Source organism: Oculina patagonica, chromosome 13 (genome assembly GCF_052425735.1).
Source record: "Oculina patagonica isolate OP01 chromosome 13, crgOcupat, whole genome shotgun sequence".
In the NCBI taxonomy this organism is placed as follows: domain Eukaryota; kingdom Metazoa; phylum Cnidaria; class Anthozoa; order Scleractinia; family Oculinidae; genus Oculina; species Oculina patagonica.
Window position 1 is genome coordinate 6,764,554 of NC_135770.1, and position 17,122 is coordinate 6,781,675.

The 17,122-nt window shown below is 40.5% G+C and overlaps 2 protein-coding genes across 2 annotated transcripts; both read right to left on the minus strand.

Moving 5' to 3' along the window:
• Nucleotides 1–1,637: 1,637 nt before the first annotated feature.
• LOC144634945 (uncharacterized) lies at nt 1,638–8,955 on the minus strand. Its single transcript, XM_078493996.1, has 3 exons — nt 8,724–8,955; nt 3,744–4,334; nt 1,638–3,132 (listed from the first exon to the last, which is right to left on the minus strand). Exons 1-3 carry the CDS (start codon nt 8,953–8,955, stop codon nt 1,985–1,987), a joined length of 1,971 nt encoding a protein of 656 aa, XP_078350122.1. The 3' UTR covers nt 1,638–1,984.
• A 2,915-nt stretch (nt 8,956–11,870) lies between these two features.
• LOC144634943 (uncharacterized) lies at nt 11,871–17,122 on the minus strand. Its single transcript, XM_078493994.1, has 3 exons — nt 16,828–17,122; nt 14,320–14,910; nt 11,871–13,382 (listed from the first exon to the last, which is right to left on the minus strand). Exons 1-3 carry the CDS (start codon nt 17,057–17,059, stop codon nt 12,244–12,246), a joined length of 1,962 nt encoding a protein of 653 aa, XP_078350120.1. The 5' UTR covers nt 17,060–17,122; the 3' UTR covers nt 11,871–12,243.

The window sequence follows — 17,122 nt, forward strand, 5'->3', positions numbered from 1 at the left end:
GGCATCGGTGAAAAGTTGTATTCTACAGTACAGTAAGATCGCGCAATATAACGACTTACCAAGGGACTGGAAAATTGTGCTTGTTATGTTACGGGTTCGTTATACCGGAGTGATGTCCCAGTACATTTCACTGTTAGTATAACGTTGGCTGGGGCTTCGTTATAAAGGGATTCGTTACATCGGGTTACTTAAATTGTTTGCTAAAATTTAAGAGGATCGGTCGGAGTCTATACACCAACCCAGCGGAATATTGCTTTAAAATATTTGTAGTGTGAATATACAATGTAGATTGACATATTTTGCCCTTAGTCCAGTTCGACTCACGCAACGTCATTGCGTGACCGAGAGAGAGAGAGAGGGCCAGAACTGGACATATTTTGCCCTTTGTTTAGGAATATGTATGAATTCTAGTAATAGCCAATGGCTAGAAAGAGCGGAGGAGGACGATACGTGGTGTTTTGGGGTAAAAAAGGTTTATATTGTCCGAGGTATAGTCAGCAAGGAATGCTCAGTACTTATAAGGGTGTGAATTATTTTCTAGGGCATGCCCTGCACCTGCACCTCTCTCCCGCTCCCAACCCCCCCATAAATTCACTGTTTACATTAATTTTCTCCAGTATCTGGTACTTCTCAAGGTTGAAAATAGTATGTGGTTTGACTAACCAAACGTAAAAAATTGCTGTTTCTGCTATCTCTTCTTTAAACTTCTTAAAACTATTGCCAAATCGCTGCACTGACTCCCGATATAACGCTCTAGACACATGTACGCGTTGCAGACCTATGTGTTCCATGCGGTCGGCAGGGAGGGCGAAAGTTCAACACCCAGGCGGGCAAGCACGTGGTATTTTTTCCCTCCGACGTGTTTTTTCTTTCTTTTCCCCCCAAAAAAAGCTAATAAGTGCTTCCCATTTATTATTTTACTCAATATTCCTGCATCGACATGCCCGCAATAGTTTTAAAGGGAAAGCGTACCTTCAGTACATGTCTGGACTGAAAAATAATCTTTCGTCTTGATCGACGCGCAATTTTCCGATGAGTGTTGCAAGGAAGGGAACAACGTCGTGCCTGCGAATAAGGGTGGGGCAATGATCGGCGCGCGATTTTCGTGCATGTTATCTGGAGCGTGATTCGCCTACCGAACTCACACACACGTTTGTAGTGTATAAGCGTTCCAGACAGTAGCGGAAACCTGGTTGTTATAGTAAAGCGTGTGGGAACCTTATGTGAGACGAGAGGGTAAAAACAGGGGTTCCCAAGGTGAAGGGAAATAGAAAAACATGAAATTCATTTTCGCAATATCGGAGTTTTTGCGTAATAATATTTTTGCATCAGAAAGAACACAAAGAGGCGGGGACAACCTAGTTAACTAAGTATTTCGAGACGGGGAGGGCGAGTGGCAGCAGGGGATTTGAAATTATCTTTTAGCAGAACTTTTGGAGTATTCAAGTTCTATATTGGGACCTTCAGAAAAAAAAAACTTTAGGAGGAAGAATTTCTGAATCTGGAAGGAGATATATTGCCTTGGTCTAGGAGACATTTTATTTTTCTTCTTTGTCAAATAACATGAAAAACAATTAGCAGGGTATTGTATATGTGCTTGACAATGTTACACCAATTGCACTGAAATAAGAGTTTATTGACACATAGGAAATTACAGTGTTGGGACAATAAACTGTGTCGGTCTTAGTTTCATATACCATTAAATCTAAAGGAATATTTTTCTCAAAAACTATCATAACTGGTAAATTTAATTGTCTTTCCTTTGTTTAAATACTGTTAAAGCTAAAGCATAAAGTGTTATTCAATCCATACCACTTTTAAAGTTATAAGAAAATGATCACGTGTTCCTCTTTACGTTCGCTAAATTAATTAATAAATTGAGGCATAGATGATGATAAATGCAATGATATAAGTTCTATTTATCAAACTCGCTGAGGTCTCTTAGTTTTGTAAAGCAACTGTGGGGATCTCAAGCTTTTTTTTTTTACGCCTGACCATAACACTTCAGTTTTCCTAATGTATGGTATCCTTCTTCGTCTGAGCCATTCAAGTCTCCCAGTCTGATTTGTGTCACAGGCAGAGCAGACTTGTCTGTCAATAGACCGCTGTCTTCAAACCAACCGGCCTTGCCATAGTTATCACAGTTACACTTTGTACCACCAGCACAAGAGTTTGTTACTCCGCATGCGCACATGTTGTCATGGCCTGTAGCTCCGCCCCAGTAGTTCATTTTTGTTCCATCACGTGACACCCACCAAGCATAGCCTTTCTCAATAAACAAGATGTCATTATTGCACTCAAACTTGATAAACTGTTCACAGTTGTGTGAGACTCGAGTGAGTGCTTCTAGCTGAGGGGTGCTGACTCCAGGGTATAGCACATCTTTACTGTAACAACCTCGACCACTACATCCAGGAATGTTACCAGCATAGGTTCTACTCTCACTGTCGTGACTGACGACAGTCACGCCGACACCGCCCTTGTCACTCATGTCACAGTACACACTGAAAGGAGTCACGCCTCCTTTACCATCAGGGTCAATCATGTAAGTACCGGAAGAGCTTCCACCGCGGCCGGATTTTATACTGCTGCAGGACATGGGTGTATTGAACACTTCAAGAACAGAAGTTGCCTCGATTGAACGCTGAGAATTTTTTGCCACGCATGAATAAGTCCCTGCATCACTTGTGGAAACGCTTTGAAGAAGCAAAGTTCCGTTTGGATAAAGAACATGATTCTGAGGGAGACTTTGGCCAGCTCTTTTCCAATCGATATCAACTGAGCCTTCAGCTGTGCAAGGCAATGTTACACAATTGTAAAGGGATGCAACAACTTTCACCGGAGAAGTTAACGTAAATTTAAGTTTGCCAAGAACCATTATTTGGGCGGCAGCAGAGTCTTCTCCAAGGAGATTCTTAACTGTGCATGCGAAAGCTCCACTATCTGCTTTTGCTATATTGTGTATGGTCAAATTCCCATCAACAACTGAAGTCTTCCCTTTTGGCATTTGACCGAACGCTTTTTGCCACGTGACTGTTGGTGTCGGCTGTCCAGTAGCTTGGCAGATCAGGCTCACGTTCTGTCCTTCTTCAACGATGACAGATGAGGGCTTCCGAGTGATCAAGACGGCAACTAAATTAGAAAAAGAACAAACAACACTGATAAAACGATAATCATTGAACTAAAAGGAAGAAGCAATTGAGTGAACTTGACAGATTGGGGACTCTCTTCAAATCTACATGTTGGCCTGAAATACTAAATTTTAATGGATGATAAATTTACTGTTTTTTTTTTTACCCAAACAACAGCTCTCTTTTATAGCTAATAGCTGTACAATCATGTAACTTATAGACTACGAGCAGTCAATATTTTTTCACAGAGTCCGTCGAGCGTGAAGCGAAAAATGTAAATTATTGAAAACAAATCTTAATACAGTTGATAAATATGTTTATAGAGCAGTTTTCAATTGAGTGTCGTAAAACCAAAACCAAAGTAATTACTCTGGCCAATCACAAAGGACACAGACAATCCAGTGAACCAATCAAAAGTCGAAGCAAATACATGTAGCCGGCACGAAGCGCGGGAAAACGTGCGCGAGCGAGTCACGATTGGTTTTGGTTTTAGTTCTGATTGGCTGAGAAAGTGGCGCGAGATTTTTAAGCCAATCAGTAAGCGTAGCAATGCAAAACCAAAGCAAACGCAATTAACTTTCGACACTCAAGTAAAAAACCGCTCTAACCCACCTTGAACAGATAACGAAGCCGATGACGTCATTTCTCCAAGAATATTCCTTGCTACACAAGTGTACTCTCCTTCATCTTGTGACGTCACATCTGTTATCATCAGGCCACTACGTGATGACACAACTCGTTTGTTGTCGACAAGACTGGAATTCTGCTTCAGCCACGTGACTTTAGGTTCCGGGTTTCCTTTAGCCTCACACTGAAACGAGGCTGTACCAGTTTCGTTAGCCACCATGGACAATGGAGGTGCCACAATTGAAGGGGCTGAGATAGATTTACCAGGATCACCTTTGGGTCCTTGGGGGCCTTGATCGCCTTTAGGTCCTGGAGTTCCCTGAATTCCCTGAGTACCTTGGTTTCCTTTAGGTCCTTGTGGTCCTTGCGGCCCGGGCGGTCCATGTTTGCCTGGAGAGCCTCTGGGACCAGGCCTGCCTCGTCTTCCCCTGAAGCTTTTGGGGCAATTGACAATACAGGCCAGGCTACTCAATGCAAGTTGCAGTTTTCTGATTTCTTCACGAGCGATGGTTTCGTTGGTGTTTGTTTTCCTGTCTGTTGTTTCCGGCACGTTGCGTTTGTTACGAATGTGTTGTCCTGCAAGGAACATCACAGAATGACTTAGTTGATGTTTCACTCAGTCTACTAAACGGACTTTTCAGAGCTTCGGTTACGTACCAAATGGTTTAATTTGACAATGCACAGAGGAATTACATGGGTTTATCCTTCTGTGCACAGTCAAATTCTTTTACCTGTGCTGCACCGTTCTTTTACCTGTGCTGCAACGAAACTATGCAATGTGCTACCATTTGACATGAGAAGCGCCAGGACCGTTAGTATTTTTAAAGCCAAGCTAAAAACCCACCTTTCAAATCAAGCATTTTTTTCCTGGTTCTTTTTAAATTATTGTAAGTTTATTTACTTTTAATTGTAATTTTAGCTCTTTATCCTTTTTTCCGTTTTTAATCTTGTCATGCGCATTTGAACATTTCCTGGAATTTGCGCATTATAAATGTTATTGTTGTTAAAAGACAGTGACTTACAACCTGAAAAGGTTAACAAGACCTTCAAGATAAATCGAGATCGGAACTTATTCAAATTATTACCGCTGATTTGATTTGTTCTGAAATTGTCGGGAAAACAAATACCGTACGCGTATGGCTTGTACTGAAAAGCAGTGCGAGTAGTACAAGAGGTAAAAATAGGTTTCTGGGGGTAAACCAACTTTTAAACTAGGCTTTGGTTTTCATTCTTCACTGAAATGTTTGTGCTTAGTGTTTCAGTACTAAAAAAACCCAAACCATTTTATAACATAGCTAGCAGAGCCGAGCAATCAAATTCAGTATACGTAAGCGTGCTCAAAATCTCGATGGAGCACGCTGCTGACGTAATCGACTAGTGAAAATCTCACTGAGTAAAGTTCATACGCTGTGTTTCGCGAAAGCGATGACATATTATCTTCGGAATATGAAAAGTGAATCCTTTCAATATTTTTCCAAGGATACGAGCTACAAGGTAAGCTGTATCTTATTACGAGACGGAGAGCGAAAGAGAAAATAAATTCGATTTTGCCGTCAAAGTTGTTTGTGTGCTTTTCTTCATTCAAACAACAACAACTAACGTGCGAGTCTCGAAGGACGAAAATCATTTTTTCACGGCCCTAACGTGAAAGAATGGGCCAACCATGAATGACAACAGCTCGATGGCACTAAAAACTAGCTGCCTGACGAAAGTTTTCGCGTTTTAAGCATTGCACCAAAGCGTCTACGGCTCTGTTGTGATTTTGCCGTTCGGGAAAAATTTACTTCATCGGGCGCTTCAGTCAACTACCGTTTTCAAAAATAAATGTTTATTTACATCAATTACAAATAAAATCGGTCCACAAAAATACTTAAAACTAAGCATGGAACCGAATTCTTTGACTCTTTTAACCCTTGGAATCTGTTCGGCTGTTCGTTTTCGGTGGAGAGAAACGACAACCGGAAATACGTCTGCGTTCGCATGCTACTCGGGAGTAAACATTTTAATTTTAATTCAGCGAAAACTAACCTCAGAAACAACAGCAGTATTTGCTGTTTTCGTCATTTTTTTCTTTCGCTCTGCCACCGTATAAACTTAGTCAATTTATCAGCCATTTGACACAAACTGCTCCAATCGTGTTAACTTGTACATGTGTAATTTATTGCTCGACCGCTAAGTTTATGTTCTCACACTGCACACAATAAACACAGTTTTTTTCCCGCGGCCGGTTTTGATGCATAATTCCACCGGCAATGTTATAAAACAATTGGTTCATGCTTTTAGCTGTGCTCCATCGAGTTATGGAGCACTTGGGAAGTTTGGAGAGCACTCAAGAAGCTAGAGTTGCCCTCGGCTATCGCCTCGGGCAACTCTTACGCTTCTTTCGTGCTCTCCAAACTTCCCGCGTGCTCCATTTAACAAATAGATTTCATTTTGCCGTGCGTCTGTTCAGTAATAGATCACAGATGACGTCAAAATGTGGTATGAACAGGGAAGTGGCCCACGAGGCGCTAGCCGAGTGGGTCACTGATGTTCATACCACATTTTGACGTCTTCTGTGATCTATTACTGAACAGACGCACGGCAAAATGAAATCTATTTGTTTTATATAATAACACAAGACTTCAGCACACTTCTGTGTGAGCAATGCTGCCGTACCGATGAGCTAAGTTGTTTTGATTTCACTATTAAGTTTTCGTTAACACGAAGCATTGTTAATCCGATTGAATAAGGGACCATTCATTATTTACGCCAGGGGGTGGGCCGGCAAGAATAGGGGGTGGGTCATGATAAATCCAGGACACTCAGAGGGGGGGCCATCAGGAAATCTGCATACAAAGAGGGGGGCTATCTGTTTTTATGTGTATTTTTCTTTTATTATTTTTGATAATTTCATTGTTGCTTTCTGATAATGGAAAATGTCAAGAGTCTCTGAAACGTAATAATCATACATTACAGTTTAAAGCTAATACAGAAAATGGTCAAGGTATCACAAAATGATGTTTCAATATTACGTCCAGATCGAGTTTAGCGAGGTTATTAACAGTTAAGCTGGTACCAGATTTTCCTTTGCATTGGTCTCCTCAACATAGTTCTCGCTCTCTGAGTACTCTGCACTACTGTACTGCACAACAACGTTTTCATTCGCTATCTTCACCAGAATCACTAGATTCATTGTCTGATAACATTTTTGGGTCTTGCCAAGGAACTATGTGTAGAGCGCTTCTTTCTGTTTGTTTAGACATTTGCAATGACCCTTCAGACTTTATCATCTCTCTTGCCTTTCAACAGAAGATTAAAGTGAGTTAGATATACAGCTCTTGGATTTTTAGCTTCTGGAATTCACCAGTGTGACAATCTCAAGGAGTGTCACAGTTATATTTTTCGAAACTTTTCTGTTGTCTCTGCTGCCATTTTTCAATCTGTTCTTTTTGTGAAGATTCTTTGTCTTCTGTAGTAAGATGAAGCATATGATCTTGCACTAGTTCTTTTTCCATGGTGAATTCTTTAGAAAACAATAAATATATTTTTGTTCTCACTGATTGCAAGTGATTATTAAATAACTATTTTTAGTATGAATTAAAGCAGTGGATAGCGTTGTTGGCACCTTCTGACTGGCTACTCAAACTCGGGATATCCTTTGCTATATTCATCTGCGAGCAACTTGCACAGGAAAATTGTAATCGACGACAGGAATAAATGAGTTAAAAATCATTCTTTTAGGATTATTTTATCTCAATATTTCAATACTAAAACGGCAAGGAAAATATCCCTCACAAGCCACCTCCACTTCGATAAATAGTTGTTAAATAAAGGCTAAATGTGTTTCTGTGTGTGTGGGTTTTTTTTGCAGGCATGGGAAGAGGGGGGGGGGGGGGGCTATCTATTTTTCACATTGCATGTAGAGGGGTCGTGACCTTTTTTCTTTTCCTTAGAAGGGGGTCAACAACTTTTGTTTTGCTTGAAGATAGATCTTGCCGGCCCACCCCCTGGCATAAATAATGAATGGTCCCTAAACAGAAAAATGGTCAATTGAAAGTCAATGAAAAAACTAACCTTTATTCCGATTTGGAAAGTTGTTTAAATCTGTAAGCATTAACCGAAGCGTTCAACCGCAATTTGTTTGTTTTCCGTGGCGTCGTCCAACTGTACAACATCGGTCAAACTTTCATACAGATTTCGGATAATTTCTCGAATAATTCACTGTCTTCTTCAAGCTTGTTTCGCCCAGTTAAATGCTTCGAAAGGTGAACGATGCTTGGCGTATTGTTTCTCACTGAAGATTTGTAATTAAGCTGAACTTTTTTGCTTTGTTGTGGCCTCGCAAGTTTGAAAAACTTTGCCGACAACTATGATTTGGACTATGAACTCTGATCACGCGCGCGAGTCACACCACCGCGTGACGTCATCCATGTGTCTGTACTCTGATAGATCATAAGTAAGAACCAATCAAAATGCGCGTAGAATTCAGGTTATTATATAAAACTCGATGGAGCACGCTCAAGCGCTAAAGCATGAACCAATTGTTAAATATTAATTCAGCTACTTAAATGCCTGTCTCTACTGAATGCTATTCTTAATGAATAGGCCTTCAGCCGTAGCGACATCGAATTTTTGTAACTCGGTATTGATCTTTAAAGGAAGTCATTAATGTAATATTTATTAATGCTGAAAGGATTACTTTCTTATAACATTTTTTCTTGATACCGTCTTACAAGATAAGGCGCATATTTTAGATGTAAAACGCAATTTTTTACTCAGTTATAAACTTACAACTTGTTGTGCAAAACTTATTACTAGAATATAGGGGCGCTAAATTGCTGGGAATTTTTTCCCCAAAATAAGAACATGGGATGGCAATTCGCAGCCGTCGAGTTTCAACTTCCTTAGTTTCAGCTGTAGCTTCTTTAGATAAATAAAATTACCCTTCTATATAACTATTTTCTCGATAACTGCATTACTCACCTTTGTTTGAATCACTGTGTAACATTTTCATCACAGACTCATTTTCGTCGTTTGCTGTGTTTCGTAGCTCGAGCTTTTCTTCTCTTTGTTGATTCAAGACTTGAAGCATTTGTCGATGAACGTGAAGTTCGATCTCGACGTGAATCAATCCCGCGAAGCAAATAACGGAGAGAAATATCGATGAAAACACCACCGTGTTGGAGACTAGGCGAGTCGTCTTTGATATCTCCATAACACCGTCTGGAGAGCCTACGAGAACTATTAAGCTTTGACTGACAAAAGTTTTCGATATAGAGCGCAACTAGTGTCTGTGCGCTCAAAGGCAGACAAAAACACAGTGTTTGTTGGCACTGAGCCTAAACGTCCTTTAGCCTTTTTCTGGTTTCAGTTTGCATTGGATCAGTTTCAAACCTTCAGGCTAGTGCTGTTTCATTCTTCCTATCAATGTGCTATGTTCCTGTTTGGTGTCAAGATATTTACTCCAATTCGATTGTCTTTAATCGAAGGACCACCATTTAAAGATTTGTTTCTTAACACATTTTGGACTATTGCTGGCTTAAAGTAGACGTAATATTTCTTAGTAAAGATACCTTTTTGTGTCTGCCTTCCTTTTTTTGTGCTGTGTGAGTTACGATGTACGTACGTAGCTATTTTATGTTGTGTTATGTTATTCTTTAAAATTGTAAAAAAAAATCCAGAAATATTCAGGTTTCTACGTCTGCGCTTTGGCTGCCTAGTTTCTTATCAAACTGCGTTCAAAACAAAAATAATGCCATCTCAAATAACTTAAAAGTGTCCAAAATTTTCGAGGAGGGATACCTCCGAACCCACCTAGAAGATTGCGCCTGCGGTGCTCAAGAGATCGTCCGTACCGACTAGCGCACCCCCATTAAAAATTCTGGTTACGGTCCGGTTAAGAGAACGAAATAATTACCTTCATGGATAATCACTTCTAATTACCATCACACACCACGATAGACTAGCTGGGAAAAGAAACAAATCTTTATTGATGTCGTTCCGCTAAGGAAAAGAGACCCATGGGTAGGGTGGGCTGGGTCTTTCTTAACGCTACTGACACGCGATTGCTAACAAGCTGAAAAGGTGCATGCTATATATCACAATGCGGATGACCGCTGACAGGGTTACCATAGTAATTACTGTATTTGATCCAAGTATCAAAACCCTCAATTACCATCACACACCACGATAGACACAAGGGAGAGACTGGCTGGGCAAACAGACAAATCTTTATTGATGTCGTTCCGCTAGGACCCCAAAGCCAGGAAAAGGAAAGATGGTGTTATTGTACGTGTCGTAGTTTGGTGGTGATGGAATCGAGGATTTTGAACTTTTCGTCATTTGACATGGTAAGATACACTAAATTAGCATCGCTAAGCTAGTCGCTGTGCGACTTGATAAATTCGGTAGGGGCGCGATATTGAAGGCGAATGAAGCACCCCCGCGACGATAATTGTGGGACGAGTAATTTGTTGAGTCCAACACTAAACTGGAAACTGCTCTCTTAATGAAAGAGTTATAATGGTGTGCTAAAATAGGCTGATACTGATTATTAATGTATACACCAAAAAGGGGTGAAAATGGCTCTGCAGGGACGCGCTGAAGATAAGCACGTAGGGCTGAAACGGGACATAGCGGGGATCTGGGTATGAGTGGAAGAGGAATTTCGAGAATACGCTGATTAAATTGTAAAGTATTCGTGCGTGTGACCGAAAGGACAGCACCACGAGAAGAAAAGTTAACACTAGAGCGCCTAAGAAAAAGGGGATTGCGATGGGAAAGATCGCTAAGCGAGCGCAGAACCAAATTAGATATCCGTAAGAAAGAGAAAAAGGCAACGAAAAAACGGAGCCAGGAAAACGTTGCCAGAGTCGAATTGGCGTGAGATTTGTAAAAGGGTATCCACACTCATGGCGTGCTTGTGCGCGGTGAAATCGCCTAAAAAGCCTTCTGGCGGACCGGTTTGCGAGGCGCGAGTCGTAATCGCCTATAATGGCGCAACTATAACCTTAAGACTTATTGATTTGCGAGAGAATGCTTAGGTAATTCTTAACCGACGAAAAAGACTTGAGTGACTGAGAGAGAAACGCGAGGTAGGCCAGGTATATGCCCTTTGTAACAGGGAAAAAGGAAAATTTTAAATGAGTACAAAACAATTGAAAAACGCGAAGATAAGTTCGCAATGTCCTCTTGGTTGAGTCTTGAAAGGTGAGCGTCAGGAGCTGAGATAGCCTCCCACGCAGTCGTTCTTAGGGGCGATCGTGTTTCACTCCTCCCCAGGAGGGAGGAGTGAAACACGATCGCCCCTAAGAACGACTGCGTGGGAGGCTAGAGCTGAGACTGATATGACTGGAGCGCCAAGCAGTCGTCTGCCGAGAGAAAAAACGGGAAAATGGCTTCAAGAAATACAAAGTGAAAAATGATATCGCTGAGTGCTATCTCGCAGAAATCGTGCTCTGTCACTATAGAAGAAACGCGAGTCGCAAATTCCGAATTCTTTCTTAACGCTACTGACACGCGATTGTTAACAAGCTGACAATGTGCATGCTGTATACAGTAGAACCCCGGTAACTCGCACTCTGAAGGGAAACGAAAAACCGTTCGAGTTAGCGGGGTTTCGAATTATTGGGGTAGATTGAATATTTAATTTGTCAAGTTAATAATTGATAGCTTACTGATTTTTCAGCACCTCAGTATACAGCACAGTGCAAATTAAACTTATCTCGTCAGAAACTCTAATACGATCATACATTCTTAGGATAAGAGTGGAAAAAGGCTGTCAAATAGGTTATCTGTTTTGTTGCTCTAATCAAGGGGCAACCGTGGCGAGTTGCAAGAACCCGAATTCGAGTTATCGAGGTAAATTTGACCAAAATTTTGATCAAGGGAAACAAAATTTAGTTCGAGTTAGCGGGGTTTTCGAGTTATCCGAGTTCAATTTAACCGAGTAAAAATGACTTAAAAGTTAGTGGGGTTGTTCGAGTCATCCGAGTTCGAGTTACCGGGGTTCTACTGTATTACAATGCGGATGACCGCTGACAGGGATACCATAGTAATTACTGTATTTGATCCAAATATCAAAACCCTCTTGAAAGAGTTTTAATCCTGACTTTGTGTTATTGTTTTATTTTGTTCAGTTTCTGTGCCTGATTAAGTTAGAACACTTGCAGATAAGACTTTATTCAGTCACATACAGTGTTGGGTCAAAAAACTGGTTCGGTCTAATTTTTCCAAAGATATATATTTTCAAGTGTTTTTTTTTTTTCTGATAATTTAAAAGTTCTTTTAGCACAAATGCTGTTTAAGTCAAAAGCGTAAAGCATTATTCATTCCATACTATTTGTATCATTTTAGTGTTAACTTTCTAAGATTAGATCTGTTTTTCTTCTTTGTTAAATTAAAGGTATGCATGATGTAAATGCAATCATATATTAGTTCTCTTAGTTATACTTGCAGAGGTCTGTAAGCTTCGTAAAGCAGCAGTGAGCTCAAACCAGTACACTCACGCCTGACCGTAACACTTCAGTTTCCCTAAAGTATAATATCCTTCTTCTTGTGAACCATTCAAGTCTCCCAGCATGATTTGTGTCACGGGCAAAGCAGACTTGTCTGTCAACAGACCACTGTCCTCTCTCCAACCACCAGAACCTCCGTGACAATTACACTTGGCACTTCTGGAACAAGAGTTTGTTACTCCGCATGCGCACATCTTGTCATGGCCTGTAGCTCCGCCCCAGTAGTTCATCCGTGTTCCATCACGTGACACCCACCAAGCATAACTGTCCTCAATAAACGCCACGTCATTATTACACTCAAACTTGATAAACTGTTCACAGTTCTGTGAGGCTCGAGTTAGTGCTACCAGCTGAGCAGTGCTGACTCCAGTGTATCGCACATCTTTACTGTAACATCCTGCACCACTACATCCATATGGACCGACATGGGTTCTGCTCTCACTGTCGTGACTTATGATCGTCACGCCAACACCGCCCTTGTCACTCATGTCACAGTACACACTGAAGTGAGTCACGCCTCCTTTGCCATCAGGATCAATCATATAGTTACCTGAAATTATTCCCTTGTCATTTGATTTAATTTCACTGCAAGACACCGGCTTCCGAACCTCTAGCAACGTATTCGCTTTTATAGAACGGTGTAAATTTCTCGCGACGCAAGTATAGGACCCGGCATAGTTTGGCGAAACCTTTTTAAGGAGCAGAGATCCGTTTGAATAAAGGATATGATTGGGTGGAAGACCCTGGCTTGCACGCTGCCAAACAATCTCTCTTGCTCCTTGTGCTGAGCAAGTGAGTAACACATTACTAGAGGTCAATCGTAAACTTTTACGGGGAGGAAGTGATTTAAACTTAAGTGTCTCAAGCACAATAACTTGTACCAAGGCTGAATCTTCATTAAGAAGATTCTTTGCCAGGCATACGTAATCTCCTCCTTCGCTTCTTATGACATTTGCTATGCTCAGTTTTCCATTCTCGATAGTGCTTCTGTCTTTTGGTGTGTTGCCATACAACTTACGCCACGTGACCGTTGGTGTCGGCTGACCAGTTGCTTGACAGAGCAGGCTCACGTTCTGTCCTTCTTCAACGACGACTGATGAGGGTTTGTGAGTGATCGCCGCGCCAACTAGATTAAATAAAAATCAGATGTCATCATCAGATTCAACAAGTGTTTATTATGAAACCAGTTTGGATTCTAGGCGTGCTTTAATTGACTAAAGAAGCTGTTTTGGAAGAGTGTAGAACATATAGCTACATTTCTAAAGCAATCGTGTTTTGATATTCTAGGTGATTGTACACCTTAATCTTAAATTCAAATCTGTGTTTTAGTACTGTAGGTGTTGTCACAGTGTTTTTATTATTTATTTCCGCACTTGGTTGTCGCACTGTTTTATTCCATTTACTTATTTTCCACAGTTAATCTCAATCGGTTCTACGAATTTGAACGGAAAATTGAGAACACGGACAAATTTAATAAACACAAAGGGAGGGTTTTGCCGTTTTTTTTATGACAGCACTTTGGTGGTCTGGCGCGCGTCCAATTTAATGTACACATTTACACAGGAAATATGCTATGCGCTTACTTTCTTGCCTGATACATGTTCAAATGGTATTAGCTTGTTTGCCTAGCCTGTGAAAGAGAAAATAAGGGGACTTGGCCTGTGCATTCCGGACAATGTCCTGTCTATCGCGATCGCTTGCATTTAATTGTTGCTACTGAGTCGTTATGGTATCTTATTTAGTGAATGGTTTGAACCCAGGAGTATCAGTAGGTCGTAAAGTATGATCGTCCGGGTAAGAGTAGTTCTGAGAAGAACTGTTGTGACTCTGAAGATGACTTCCGCTCAGGTTGTCGAAACGTCAGTCACCAACAACAGTTCTTCTCAGAACTACTCTCACCCGGACGATCATACTTTACGACCTACTGGTATCTTATTTGTATTTACTCTAACGACGTGAAAACAAGCAAGAAACATCAACCGCCATGTTCTTATGAGTTGTTTCAATTTTATATCGCATACGGACGATAGTTTCCCACAAATTTCTACTTATGAAATACTCACCCTGAACAGATAATGTAGCCGATGACGTCATTTCTCCAAGAATATTTCTTGCTACACAAGTGTACATTCCTTCATCTTGTGACGTCACATCTGTAATCATCAGACCACCACGTGACGGTACAACTCGTTTGTCCGCGACAAGACTGGAATTCTGCTTCAGCCACGTGACTTTAGGTTCAGGGTTACCTTCAGCCTCGCACTGGAACGAGGCTGTACCAGTTTCGTTTACCACCATGGACTTTGGAGGTGCCACAATTGAAGGGGCTGAGATAGATTTACCAGGATCACCCTTAGGCCCTTGGGGGCCTTGGTCGCCTTTTGGTCCAGGAGCTCCCTGAATTCCCTGAGTACCTTGGTTTCCTTTAGGTCCCTGTGGTCCTTGCGGCCCGGGCGGTCCATGTTTACCTGGAGAGCCTCTGGGACCAGGCCTGCCTCGCCGTCCCCTGATGCTTTTGGGGCAGTTGACATTGCAGGCCAAGCTACTCCAGGCAAGTTGCAGTCTTCTGATGTCGTCACGATCGATGGTTTCGCTGGAATTCGTTTTCTTGTCTGTTGTTTCCGGCACGTGGCGTTTGTTACGAATGTGTATTCCTGCAAGGAACATCACAGAATGACTTAGTTGATGTTTCACTCAGTCTACTAAATGGACTTTTCAGAGCTTCGGTTACGTACCAAATGGTTTAATTTGACAATGCACAGAGGAATTACATGAGTTTATCTTTCTGTGCACTGTCAAACTCTTTTACCTGTGCTGCAACGAAACTATGGAATGTGCTACCATTTGACATAAGAAGCGCCAGCATCGTTAGTATTTTTAAAGCCAAGCTAAAAACCAACCTTTCACGTCAAGCATTTTTATCGTAGTTGTTTTTATTTTATTACTATTTAATTATTATTAATTTATTATACTATTTAATTGTTATTAATTATTAATTATTAGTATAATTTCAGAGGTGATTATAAGAATTGAAGCATTCTGATTGGTCGAGAAGCTCAGCTTATGAGGCTATATTCACCCCGCGCGAGGTGATTATAGCTTTGAAGGCTTGGTTACTTAGCCACGCCACCTTTGACATCCAGGCAAGTAAACATGGCCGCTTTTGCTGAATGAAAATTTCTTTGATTTGAAAGAACCAGTCCAAGTCCTGGATATTTAAAAAACACTGGGAATTTTTCAAATTAACTACCAAGGCTTTTGGACCAAAAATATTTTCAAGAGATGGTTCTCAAGGCATTAGAAATGATCGTAAACACGGCGGTTTTGACGATCGATGAGAAACTCAGTCAGATCGATTGAGCAAACATTATTTAGTTCTCTTCTCACCGGAGCTACTCATTTTCGAGAGGATTCCCACATTCACTTAGAAGTCTTCAACAATCATACAAAGGTACCGGACATCAATCTTTCTCATAGTGTTTGTTTTGTTCCGTTTTATTGCTTTAACTAAATAAATTCTGATTGTATTCGATGAATTGCATACTGGTTTACACCGTATGCAAGCGAACACTTGTGTTTGCTGTTTTCTTGTTTGCTATCGTTATTTTTTTAAGTTCTTGATGATCACCTCTAAAAATTATACTAAAACAATTATTCGCCTTAGGCTCAGTGATTATTGTTGAATAATCACTTCACCTTCGGCGAATAATTGTTAATTATTGTAAGTTTACTTTAAATTGTAATTTTAGCTCTTTATCCTTTTTTCCGTTTTAAATCTTGTCATGCGCTTTTGAACATCTCATGGAATTTGCGCATTATAAATGTTATTGTTGTTAAAGAGGAAGACAGTGACTTTCAATATGAAAAGGTTAACAAGACCTTCATGATAAATCGAGATAAAAACTTATTCAAATTGATACCGCCTGATTTAATTTCTTTCAAAATTGGTAGAGAATCAAACTAACGGTAAGGCTTGTACTGTAAAACAGTGCGAGTAGTAAAAGTGCTATAAAATAGACTTAAAAAATGCCCACAGGTGTTGAAAAAAGATAAATTATCACTAATTAAATACCTGTCTGTCTTCTAATTTTTCTGTAGGCTAACTGTGTCACGCAAAAAAATGTCACTGAATGTTATTCTTAATGATTTTGCCTCACTAAAGAAGTACTGAATTGGCTTCCCGGGGTAGGCCTTCAGCCATAGGTCCCATAGCAACATCGAATTTTCGTCATCGGTATTATCTTTAAAGGAAGACGTATGTTATATCTATTAATGCTGAAAGGATTACTTTCCAATAGCATATTTTTTGATACCGTCTTACAATAGAAGTTTATTTATTTTAGATGTAAAACGCAATTAGAAACTGTTAGAACACTTCAACTTTGCTGTGCATTAGTTTTTACTAGAATATAGGGGCGCTAGAATACTCGAAATTATTTCTCCCAAAATAAGAACACGGGATGGCGATTCACAGGAGTCATGTTTCAACTTCCTTAGTTTCAGCTGTAGCTTTTTTAGGTAAATAAAATTACTCCTCTATATAACTATTTTCTCGATCACGAATAACTCACCTCTGTTTGAATCACTGTGTAGCATTTTCATCACAGACTCATTTTCGTCGTTTGCTGTGTTTCGTAGCTCGATCTTTTCTTCTCTTTGTTGATTCAAGACTTGAAGCATTTGTCGATGAACGTGAAGTTCGATCTCGACGTGAATCAATCCCGCGAAGCAAATAACGGAGAGAAATATCGATGAAAACATCACCGTGTTGGAAACGGGGCGAGTCTTTGATATCTCAGCCATAATGCCGTCCGGAGAGGCTACGAGAATTATCAATCTCTGACAAAAGTCTTGAATATTGAGCAA

Excerpts from the sequence above, each read along its gene's own strand:
- LOC144634945 (XM_078493996.1), bottom strand. The coding sequence starts at position 8,955 with ATGGAGATATCAAAGACGACTCGCCTAGTCTCCAACACGGTGGTGTTT. Across the intron at positions 4,335-8,723 it reads ACACAGTGATTCAAACAAAG|GACAACACATTCGTAACAAA; the intron begins GTGAGTAATGCA and ends TGTTCCTTGCAG. Across the intron at positions 3,133-3,743 it reads GGCTTCGTTATCTGTTCAAG|TTGCCGTCTTGATCACTCGG; the intron begins GTGGGTTAGAGC and ends TTTCTAATTTAG.
- LOC144634943 (XM_078493994.1), bottom strand. The coding sequence starts at position 17,059 with ATGGCTGAGATATCAAAGACTCGCCCCGTTTCCAACACGGTGATGTTT. Across the intron at positions 14,911-16,827 it reads ACACAGTGATTCAAACAGAG|GAATACACATTCGTAACAAA; the intron begins GTGAGTTATTCG and ends TGTTCCTTGCAG. Across the intron at positions 13,383-14,319 it reads GGCTACATTATCTGTTCAGG|TTGGCGCGGCGATCACTCAC; the intron begins GTGAGTATTTCA and ends TATTTAATCTAG.